The following is a 12045-nucleotide window of genomic DNA, read 5'->3' on the forward strand; positions in this document are numbered from 1 at the left end:
GGATAGCATTGGAAATGTAACTGAGGAAAATATGTAATAAAAATATTAAAAATTAAAAAAAAAAGAATAAGGAAAAGCTGAAAAAAAAAAAGAGCTATTGTCAGCTGTTCTAGCCTTTGAGCTTATTCTGGAAAGTATACTGGATTCCCTATTGAATTCCTTAAGGTCTAGTGAAATTCAGACGGTTTAAAGCTAGAATGAATATGGAAATGAAGCCGTCCTTGTTCTGGAAGAAAATATTCCTGAATACTCTTGATCTGGGAAGGCCCGAGCAACAGTATGGAGAATGTAAGTGGGGGGCCAGGGGTGACCAGCAAGCAGAGCCCGCTGTCCATCCCCAACAATGCAGACAGGCAGAGTGATCGATGTGAGCGTGCAGAATTAAACTTTAACACAGTGATGTTTACTTGTTCCTGAAAAACGTGTGCATTCTACAAATTGGACACTCAGATTTATAGGAGTTATATGACACTGTAACCAGAAGACACACAGATTGGCAGGCAGCCATCCTGGCTGGAGCCACAGAGGCACAGGAAGAGCGGGCACACAGGAAGGTTGATCTCCCAGAGCCAGTGGCCAAACCAAGACCAGCAACTCTCTTCAAGCAGAGCCTTGAAGCATGCGACTTCATTTAAACTTCTATGAGACAGAAGGGAGGGTAGCAGATGCCTGCGTCTCAGCAGGCAGAGACTGGAGTCTTTGAAGTCCTAGGCCACCCGGCATACATGGGACCCTGTGTCAAAACCAAACCAAACCAAACAAGAACAATTCAGAGACTTATTTAAAAGGTGGAGGTGGAACTATCAAGAATTCAAAGTCATCCTTGGATGCATAGCTGGCTCCAGGTTAGTTCTAGCTGGCTCCAGCAGGTTTGCCACTTCTGGGTGACAGTGCAGAAGCTGGTGCCTTCTGTAGTGTGTACTTTTTGCTACAAGCTATAAGCTCCAGGCGGACCACACTACCAGCCCCGCCCATGTTCCCTCGGATCCTTGGATGAAGGACACACACTTTCAATCTGTCCTCTTGGCTCAATTGCTGGGCACTTCTGATCTCCCTCGCCTAGCGTGCCCTTCCCAATACTCTTCCCTCAGCACCTTTCAATCGGCCCTCAGCTTCAGCTGCTCAGTTACCTTTAGTCCCAGCTCAACACCCTAACCTTCTGCCCGGAGAAGCAGCCTTTTCTCCCTCAAAAGCACGGTGAAAACCCTCCCTCCTCCGCATCTCCTCAGCTCTCCTGCAGGACCCGGAAGTCCCGCCTCTTTCCTTCTGCCCAGTAATTGGCCCCTGGCATCTTTATTGATAGCTCAAGAACCAATTGGGGAACAGGATCATCAGACCCACTCCCTACACCTTCCACAGTGGGAGGGATGCTGGGATGGGTCTCTGAAGGATCTAGAACTGGAAGGGAGGACTCGGAGTCCTTTGCTTCATGATTTTCTGTCTCATGAAAGAGAGTGAGGGTGGGAAAGGTCTGGGTGGGCACAAATGCAGAATTCTAAATGTCACCTGTGAGCAAAGCCCTTGTTCTACATTACTAGCATTGCCAGGATTACGTATAGATAGAGGATTGATAGCGGGGTAGGTGACAAGCAGACAGGTGATAGATATCATATGTTGACTGACTAGTAGATGACAGACAGACAGATAATAAATATAGATAGACGATGAACAAAATAGACAATGGGTAGATAGAGGGATGGACGAACAGATAAAAAGGTTGGCAACTCAAAGGGTGATGGCACAGGCCTTTAATTCCAGCCCTCAGGAGGCAGAGGCAGGAGGATCTCTGTGAGTTCAAGGAACTTGAGCTACATATCAAGCTCCAACCCAGCCAGGGCTTTATAGTAAGACCCTGTCTCAAAACAAACAAACATGGACACAGACCAGCTGGCAGCTTTGTTGGGAAATGTGCTCTGTCCTAGCCTGTCCTGGGAATCGTTGCTGCAGACCGGTTGGCAGTCTTGTCTGGGCAGCAGCTTGAGAGTCCTTTCTCTCTCAGGCCTTGCCCTGAGGACTCTGGGCTCTGTGGAGTGGATGGTCTTGTCCTTGACTGTGTGGTGTGCTTTCTGTCAGGTGATTTCACACTGCAACCCAGCCCAGAAAGTCAAGCAGGAGGACCGGACACGTTGCACAGCCTCACAAAATGTCTTGTGCTTTTCCAAACCACTTAGCAAAGGGCTTCCACGCTTCTGAGCCGGTCTCTTTGTTTCATGAGGCTCGCCCGACCTAAGTGTCCCTGGCTTCCAAGGCACCTCCCCTCAGTGAGCATTCTTCTCAGTGAGACAGGGTGGTACACTTACTGTGTAGAACTTAACGGCCTTCTGCCTCGGTTTCCCAAGAGCGGGAAGTCCAGATGGTCGCCACCATATCCAGCTACGAAAGCCATTAAAAATTATTACAGTGCTTCCCAAGGCCACTCCTAACCCTACATAATTAAACCAAAACACATGAAAGGAAATATGATCAGGTTTTTATAAGATCCTTTAGGACTTTAGTGTAGAGTAATTTTAATTGAGTGGTGTAATGGATTTAATGTGAAAGACTACTTCCAAAGAAATACGACACATGGGCTTGGTCGCAGGAATCAATGTCAAGTGTAAACCAGGGGCTGGGGCCCATACCAACGGTTATCCCAGCATGTGGGAGGTAGAGGCAGGAGTCCATGGTCATCTTTGGCTGCATTGGGAGTTCAAGGCTAGTCTGGGCTACAGGAGACACTATCAGAAATAAAGGAAGAAGGAAAGAAGAGAGAGAGAGAGAGAGAGAGAGAGAGAGAGAGAGAGAGAGAGAGAGAGAGAGAGAATATGTCAAAAGTCCCTTTGTTTATAATACGCCTTTTCCTCTTCGGCTATGGAGTTCCTCCCCAGTCCCTCGGCCTTCATAAGGTCTCCCGAGTCATCTTCTGCTTGATGCACTCAGAGGTGAGCACCCTCACTTCTTTTAAGAAAGAATTCATAAGCAGAGGTGAGTTCTGTGAGCCACTTAGGCAGATTAATTGAACTCACAGAGTGGACTGTGGGAACCCAGATGCATAGACCCTTGGCCAGAAAGGAATACGTATAAATATTTATTGCATATGTACATGTGTGCACATGTGTGCCTGGCCTGTGAGCGGAGATCAAAGGATAGCTTGTGTGTGTGTGGGAGGCTTCTCCTTCCACAGTGTGGGTTCAGGGGTTAAATTCAGGATACCAGGCTTGGCAGCAAGTGCCTTTACCTCACTTCTTGCCTGGCCTGTGACCAGATCTCCCTCCTGTACCTGTTGGACAGTAGAAGACACATAACCTGTTTCATGAGGGATTCTGCCCTTCCCCTCAGAGAGCAAAGGTTGAGGAATCCTAGCAGACTGGCTCTGCCAGTCTCCACTGATCTCCAGACCCGTCCATGTTTCCACACGGCTGGCCACGCTTTTTTTTTTTTTTTTTTTTTTTTTTTTGATGTTTTCTGCACTTCCTGGCAGCTGAGGACATAGAGTTCCAGGAAGGTAGCACCTCAGAGAAGGCGGGAGACCAGCACCAAGCTCGCCCTGTACATAGCCTCAACCGTGTCTGTCGTAAGCGGAAGTGAGTTCCTGTGAATCCTGTGAGCCATTTAGGCAGATTCATTGAACCCACAGAGTGGACTGTGGGAACCCAGATGCATAGACCCTCGGTCAGAAGCACAGGTAGGATTCTGAGGCTTGCTGCTGATAACTGAGCTCGAGGGGTGCATTTTGGGGATCAAGCCTGTGTTGTGTGGGATCTGACACTGTCCCTAGGCAGTGGAGACTTGAACTAAATCCAGGGTTCCCAGTGATACTGGCTGAGGCTTGGGTTGTAGTGTGGGAAGAGACCCTGGGCTGGAAAGGTTCCTGTGAGCCAGTGTGTGTGTGTGTGTGTGTGTGTGTGTGTGTGCCAGAGAGAAGGGTTTTTTTTTTTTTCCTGTATCCGCGGGATCACCTTTAGTTTTGATTTTAGATTGTTTCATAATTGGACCGAGCTAGGATCACTCGACAAAACCAGACCCAAACAGCCTGAGTTCATGTTTACCATGAGCCCACCTGTTCTGAATGTAGACATCAGTGGATTAGACCTTTAGTGTATTACAGACTCGTGTGCTGTCAAAGCCTTTGTCATTTCCCACTTCTCTTGCCAGTGTATACTCTTGAATGCCTAACATTATCTTCCTCTTGTTGTGTGTGTGTGTATCTGTGTGTGTATCTCTGTGTGTGTGGTGTATTGTGTATTTGTATTCATGTTGGCATGTATAGGCACACATGTGTGGGGGTACACTTGCACACGTGTGCACACTCACGTAGAAGCCCAAGGCTGATGTGGGGAATCGTCCTCTATTGATCTTTCACCTTAATTATTGAGACAGGTCTCTCAATCAAACCAAGAGCTCACTGATGTGGCTAGTCTTACTAACCAGCTTGCCTTGGGATCACCTGTCTTCTTTTTGCCCCTGAGCCAGGGGCCTTCCCCACCCCTTGTTTGCCATTGGATTCTAGACATTGTATTTGTACACGTTAGTGGTTCATTATCGTCTTAAACAACACTTTTCACAAGTTGTGTTAAAATACACTTAACAGTTGTCAAAGAACACATTTAAAGCCCATCGTTCTGTACTGTTGAGCACCTGAGCACCGCTCCTTTAAATGGGCGGGTCTGGGGTTTGAACTTAGCTTCATGCATGCTAGGCAAGCCCTCTACCAGTGAACTTTTGTACCGCTAGTGCATTTACATACTGCACACTCACCACTGCCTGGCTCTGGACATTTTCACCCAAAGGAAGCGATCTCTATTAATAGTCGATCTTCCTTAGCCCCTGGCAATGCCCAGTCTTCCTTTCCGTGGTGGGTGGACAGTCTCTAGGTGCTTTGAAAAAAAAAAAAAAAAAAAGCCATGCCGCTTGTGGTCTCCATGGCTGGCTTCTTTCACATCCTCTGATTTCAGGGGTCACTCACATTGGAGTGCCTGTCAACACTGCATTCTGTCTTTATGGCTGACTAGTGTTCCATTGTCCGAGTGTACTTGTATTCATTTATCAGTTCTTAAGTCTGTCGACATCTGGGCTTTTCTGCCTTTTAGTCCTGTGAATAGCTTGCTGCGAGTGTGTTCGTATGGTTCCCTCAGCACAACTGTTTTCAGCCTGCGAGCCAGCAGTAGAGATTGCTGTGGCATGTGGCAGCTCTCATTTACTGAGGAGCTATTGAACTGTTTCTCAGGGCCACATCTGCACTAGGCAGAGGGCAGCGTTAACGATGCCAGCGGAGCTTCAGGCTCTGGCTAACCTGAGGGGAGTGGCTTTCTTCCCAGCTGCCTTTTCTGGTGGTGGTCACTCTCTTAAGGGTCTCACCCCTCTGAGTGTTCTTAACAACGTCTCCTCCACGTAGGTTTAACATTTTGGTTTGTTGTAAAAGCCACACACCACCCATTTTAGGGACAGGATTGCATCTAGGGAGATATATCGATAGCCGATTGTATCGATGTGTGGGCATNCCTGGGCGTTTTTGCCCACAGTAAGGCAGCCACGACGTCACCAGCATGAGACCATCTGCTTTGCTATGGGCATTTTGGAGGCGTCTCGGCAGGTCCCTCCTTCTTTGCTTTGCCCTGCTTTTTGCTGCCCGCTCTGTTGCACAACAAGCCAGCATGCCCACTTGAACCACGCCACATTCAGTTGCTCAAGGTTGCCCTTTAGCCTCACACTGGAAACCCTGTTTCTGTAACCGAGTGGGTGGACTGGCTACCTCAGCACAGCTGCTTGTCAGGGTATGTATCTTAGGAGCCTGTGTGAGGGCTTGTATGTGTGTGTGCATGTGTGTATCGGGGTGGTGGGCATATCCGTACCCCTGAACTGGTTGCTTTTTGGATACCGAGTTCTTCAGGTGCTTAAGGCTTCAACCATTCTAGAGAATCTCCAGCGTTGTTTGTTTCTCTGAAGCTTAGCTCTGTTGGCTTTTGCTCTCCAGTTTCCTACCTGCTTGTCTGCCTGCCCTGTGCTCCTGGAGACCCTCTTTGGCTACTGAGAGCATGGGGGACCTCAGACACAGAGCCCTACCTTCTGTCTTGTGCCTCCTCAGCCCAAAGTTCACCCAGTACCCTGAGGCCTTGCTCTCTCCTTCCAGTCTATTGGCTTAGTCCATAACACGCCCTCCCAAGTCTTCCATCCTCTGGGTGGTCCTTAGAGCCAGTACAGTGTGTTCTGGCTGAGGCCAGCAGAGCCTTGCAGAGGATCTGCAAGGTCTTGGTTAGCAGGGTCTAGAAGCTGTTCAGACAGCATAGGAGCCATGCCCAACGCGCATGTGCCAGTTTCCGGCCGGCCATGCTCAATGCGCATGCTTGGCTCTGTGGCGCCACAGCCTCTCTGGCCCTGCTTGCCTTCATCCACTGACGTGTTTGAAACAGCAGATGGTTCTGTGAGTCTCCTGTAATCTGTGGAGTTATAGCATCTGTGTTAGAGAAGATTAAGTGCCAGTGGCTTCAGCCTGCAACACAGGCCTGTAATCCCGGGACCCAGGGACAGGAAGATGGTGTGCTCCAGGCTAACCTGCACTATGCTACGTAGTGCAAACCCTTCACAACAGGCAAAAATAAGTGATTGTGACCGCGTTCCCCAGAGAAGTTTAGGCTAGTTCCCAACCATCCTGATCCCGAGAGAAGAGTGTTCTCTGTCAGCTGTAGATGGCCAAGTGTCTCCTGTGCTGCATGGCATATGAGTGTCTTTGGGTCTATACCCTTCAATCCTTATAATGTCCAGGAAGGTGTAATGGTGTCCAGGTCTCTACAGAGAAGGTGAGGAGTCCTGCGCAGCTTTGACACAGCGTGGCCACTCACAGTTGCTGCCAAGGGTGACAGACCAGGGAGAGGGTTGCTCCCTCCAATCGGCTCCTCTTGGGACTTAGACTGGGGCCAGGGTGGGGATACTTTGTGGCTGAGCAGTGGGTTGGGGAGGGACTAGGAGGAAAGGTGAAGATGGGGGGAGCTGGCAGTTTGGCCCTGTTTGATGAGTGGCTCTCATTTGGGCCCTTGCTTGTCTCTGTTAATGTAGCCACAATGCATTCCCAAGGTCTGCAGTGACAGGCAGGGTGGGAAATCCCAGCATACAGACTTGTTTAATGTGGCCTTTGTCTACTTAAAAACTTCTGAATTAGTCTAGCATGTAGAAATCAAGGGGTTTGAGGGACTATCAAGATGGCTCAGCGGGAAAAGGCACCTGCCACCAAGCAGGATGACATGAGTTTGGTCACCATGATCAATGTGGTGGGAGAGAACTGATTTCTACACAGGTGCACCGTGGCATCTAGGTCCCCAAATAAATAAATAAATAAATAAATAAAGTTAGTAAATGTGATTTTAAACGTTAAAGAAATCAGGGGATTTTGTGTAACCATTCAGATCCTGAGTCTTAGCGAAGTCAGCATTGGAGGACAGAGAAGGTGGGTGCTGCCCCAGACGATGCTCCGTAAGCCTGTGGCCCTCCCTGTATCTTTTCAGAGTTTGCTGGTGGGCAGAGAGTGCCTTCCTCTTGCTACTGTCCCACACACAGAGGAACTGAGTCCAGAGAGATAACGATGAGGCTTGGGTGGGGGTTACAAGGCACAGCGTGGGCAGGACGGGGCTGGGGCCCCTTTCTCCAGACTGCTTTGCCCACTTCTACAAAGTCACATGGGCCATTTTCACGCAGCCAAATAGTGCGCTTTGAGCACGCTCACCCTGTACTCCCCTCCCTCTCTGAGCCCTCCTACCTCTTTCCGCCAGCTTTGTTCCCCTACAGTCTAGGGCCTAGACAGTTTTCCCTTTCATATCACCCGTGCCTCCCTGGTTTTTTTTTTTTTTTTTTTTTGGTTTTTCGAGACAGGGTTTCTCTGTGTAGCCCTGGCTGTCCTGGCACTCACTTTGTAGACCAGGCTGGCCTCGAACTCAGAAATCCGCCTGCCTCTGCCTCCCGAGTGCTGGGATTAAAGGCGTGCGCCACCACGTCCGGCTGCCTCCCTGGTTTTATGTATCTACAAAATCTAGGAGCTACAAATGGGAGAGAATGCATGGCGTTTGCCTCTCTGAGACCACCTTCATTTACTTAGTACAGTAGCCTCCAGATGCATATGTTTCTTGCGGGTCTGACTTCCTCCGTAAGGCTGAAAGCGATCCACTGTGTTTATATAGATCACGCTTTCCTTCTCTCTTGCTCTGAGGCCGGGCACCCGGGCTGGTTCGCTGACTCGGAGTCTTGGGAGAAGCTGGTCACATGGTTTGGTTTGGGTATTCTTGAAGCCTTGCTATGCACTGGCTGTCCAGAAGGTGGCAGTGTGGCGCCGGCTTCCTCTCCCTGGTTCTCCAAAGCCTTCTTCTGACTTCTTTCTTTCCTTTTGCCTTCCTGTTTTGCACTCTTTTATCCTTTCCTTCCCTGATGACTTCCCCGTGTCTCCAGATCTGCAGAGTGGTCAGGGGTGTTTGTGTCCTCTGTCCCCTGACAGTTGTGCATGGTCCTGAAGCAGCAGGCCCAGAATCCTGGGCGTGCATCCCTTCTCCATCTGGGGACAGCCACCCCAGAGCAGTTATGTACCCTGCGGAAGAGGAGACCTCCTCCCAGGGAGCCTGACTTCTGAGATTCCCTGAGTTTTAAATTTGAACACTAGAGTCATCGTCTCTGCTGTAAGGAAGAAAACCTGGTAGGTTAAAATACAAACCAGCACAGAACAAATTCTCAGGTGGAGGGGCCTCCTCAAAGCATCCAGTCTGAGTCTGTGGGAATGGAGAGAGCCACCTCTATATTCCGAGATCCCTGGGGTCCCCTGTATTGTCCCCTCCTTTCCAGGCAGCTCCCGAGAGGTGCCTTCATCTTAGAAGTGGGTCATTCCAGACCTCAGGGCTTGGGCAGTCCCTAGGGGATCCTGGGAGTAGACTTCCATGGCAGGCGTTACATTGGCCTCTGCCTGGGACGTGGGGGCACTTCTGCTGTCCTGTGACACTTTTCTGTAGTGCTAGACAGAGAGCTAGGGCCATGAAATAACCCCATCATGGGATGGCAGCACCTCCTGCATGCTAAAGCTGGAGGCAGCTCTTCCTGGAAGATGAAGAGGTCTGCAGGCTGGGTTTGAGGCTGGACTGGGACTCTTGAGTCCTTTCTCCTGAGTGGCTCTCGGTTAGTGGGGAGGAGATACGGAGAAAGCCCTGCCTGGCACTGTTGTGTAATTGTGTATGTGCCGAGGCCTGTGGGAAGCCTGGGAGAATTGGTCAGGCAAGGTTCACAAACTCAAGCTGACATTTGAGTGACATTTTAGGGTGCAGCGGTATGGGCAGTGAATATTCTAGAGGTGTCTAAAATAGCTGATTCAAAAAAAAAAAGATTTCTGTGTGTGTTGGGGGTGGGGAGCTGTGGAGAATGGCAGGAGGTTTGTGTGTCCTGATGTAAGGGAATCGAGAGAAAACAGCAGAGGCTGAGCTGGGAAGCGTGGTTCAGCTGTGGGCTTGGCTGCTTCACAAGAGGCAGAGCTGTTTGTGAATCATGGCTCCCATAAGGCAAGTGTTCATGTGTCTACATGGAAGGTGCCATGTGTGCACTCTTTAGTCTACATGGAACGCATCATGTGTGTTCTCTTTGGTCTACATGGAAGTCACCACGTGTGTGCTCTTTTTCGCTTGTCCAGGCACCCAGGGCCGACACAGGCCTTGGCATTGCCTGTGTGGCTAAAGATGGCTAGCACCTGCAAGCTGGGCAGGTGACAAGGACACAGCTTGAGAGCCTTGTCCTGGTGCTTAACAAACCTCCCTTCGCCCATGTGTGGAGGCGTCCACCCTAAGCTCCACACACGGGCTTCCAGAGATGGACAGTGGTAGCAGAGGGATGGCCTGTTAGTTACTGAGGGCTCCTCAGACTGAACCTGCCACCTGCTTAGCTGCCTGGCCTTGACTAACAAGATCACCCATGCTCCTTCCTCACCTGTGAAGCTGAGCAAAGAAAACCTCGTCCTCAGTTTCCAGCTGGGACAGTCCGCAAGCACCCGTCTGTGGGTTTCCAGTGTTGGCAATGTTTCTACAGATTCTTTCTGTGTGGGGGTTCTCTCTTCATTCGTATATAGGTGCATGAGTGTATGAAAATGTGTACCGAGGCTAGAGAACAACCCTGGATGTCGCTTACCTCAGACACAGTCCATTTTGTTCGTTGAGGCAGGGTCTCTCCTTGGCCTAGCAATTCCCAGGAGGACTATGCCAGCTGGCCAGCGAGCCTCCGGGATCCACCTATCTCTGCCTCCCCAGGGCTGGGATTACAAGTGTGTATCACCACGTCCAGCCTTTTTATGTGTTTTCTGTTGATGGAACTCGGGTTTCCGCATGCACGCTTGACAAGCACTTTACTGACTGGGTTTCTCCCCAGCCTCAGTCCCACGAGTCTTCATAGTTCTTTTTTGTTGTTGTTGTTTGTTTGTTTGTTTGTTTTTCCAGACAGGGTTTCTCTGTGTAGCCCTGGCTGTCCTGGAACTCACTCTGTAGACCAGGCTGGCCTCGAACTCAGAAATCCGCCTGCCTCTGCCTCCCAAGTGCTGGGATTAAAGGCGTGTGCCACCACGCCTGGCCTCATCATAGTTCGTTATGCCACTTTTACCCAGCCTCAGACTTCCATGTGTCTTCTCGGTCCAGCACGCTCATGTTCATTCTTCCAGGAGTTCCCAGAGCTTCCGTCCCTGAGGTCAAGGAGTGAGCTCCCTGGCTGCCTCCAGCTGCCTGTCCTATGTCCTAACTTTCTGTGCTGTGAAAGCAACTGCAACATTGCTTATGTATAGATGGTTGGCCGCATTATGAAAAGTTCAAATACCCTGATGTTTGGTCCAGTCTTGGAAGGACAGGTCGAGTCCCAGTGGCTGAGCAAGTGACAGTATGGTCACAAGTGACATGTTATTCTTAGAAGGGATTTCCACACTCCACCTACCCTGGGCTCTGTTCTTTTCCCTACTGTCAAACACCACAGAGACACCAGAGAATGACAGCCTGTTGTGTGGGTGTTCCTGTGGGAATGTGTTGGTCCCCTGCCCACTCTCCTGCAGACAGGCTGCCGCTGCCTTTGGGGAGTGGGGGTGGGGCAGCTGTACAGAGCTGGTTTGGTCAGATCTCTATTTAGCCGAAAGATGCCACTGACTGGCAGCAGCTGTCTTGAGCCCAGGTCCTCTTCCTCGGGTTCTTCAGGTAGTGGCCATGCAGTAGCTGAGGGTTCTACAGAGGTGGGGACTGGCTGCTCACCTTGTAGTAGGCCTGCAGTGGAGGGTGTTTCCTTGGGGACTGAGTGGGAAGGGAAGGTCCTTGTCTTGAGGACATTGGGCCATGGCTCTCTGTGGGCAGTCATGGCTTCTGTCATAGCTCTCTGCGGGCGGTCACGGCTTCTGTTCTCCACACACTTTTGAGACACAGCAGGTCTTGCCTAGGCTTTGCTAGCTGAGCTACTGAATATGCCTGCCCTGATCCTTCCCATCTTAGGCAGAGAAGCCCCTATGCTCAGATGCACACATTGCCCCTTCTGGGGACTGAACTGTGGCCCTAAAGCACCTTGAAATCCCCAGAGGCCACACCTTACAATCAATCATTTGCCCTCTTCTTGGCACTTTGAGAGCCCACGCTGGCTTCCTGCCTGGGAACGTTCTGCAGTGAGTCTTTACAAACTGAGTGTGGTGGGCCAGTGTAGGCTCCTGGGAATCTTGAGGTGGGTGTGGATTGCTGGGTTTCTGCGCAGAGAGTGACAGTTTACAGAGGAACAGGATGCAGGTTAGCCTGACCTGGTCTTGCAGGCACCTGCATCCCCACCGTCCCACCTGGGTTACCACCTCCTGCCTTCTTGCCTCTGCTCATCCAGGGAGAGGAAGGGGAACCCGCCCCACCCCCCAGCATCTCCAATTCCCCATGTGATCCCCCTGCCACATTCCATATTCCAGAGTGAACCGGCCTCATCCTTGCCTTCATCTGTGTTCCCAGTTTCCTCAACCATCTGCCCTGCTAACTTTCTGATTGGTTTCTCCTAGCCGAGGACCAATTCTTAGCACCAAAGGCAGAGTCCATCATCCTCTCTCTCTCT

At 50.4% G+C, this 12045-nt stretch overlaps 1 protein-coding gene across 7 annotated transcripts in view; it reads left to right on the forward strand.

The window, feature by feature from the left end:
• The window catches only part of Trak1 (trafficking kinesin protein 1), a 166164-nt gene that overhangs the window by 73581 nt on the left and 80538 nt on the right, over positions 1 to 12045 (forward strand). For 2 of the 7 annotated variants that reach the window (XM_021171939.2, XM_021171940.2), the window contains exon 1: positions 3421 to 3664. The exons of 3 other annotated variants lie outside the window; for them this stretch is intronic. In XM_021171939.2, the coding sequence (XP_021027598.1) occupies positions 3637 to 3664 (28 nt within the window). In that variant the 5' untranslated portion in view covers positions 3421 to 3636. Of the gene's footprint in view, positions 1 to 3420; positions 3665 to 5161; positions 5754 to 12045 lie in introns of those variants that run through there. 2 more of the 7 variants (XM_029481568.1, XM_021171941.2) reach the window with 2 other exon arrangements.

Source organism: Mus caroli, chromosome 9, assembly GCF_900094665.2.
Source record: "Mus caroli chromosome 9, CAROLI_EIJ_v1.1, whole genome shotgun sequence".
NCBI classification, from domain to species: domain Eukaryota; kingdom Metazoa; phylum Chordata; class Mammalia; order Rodentia; family Muridae; genus Mus; species Mus caroli.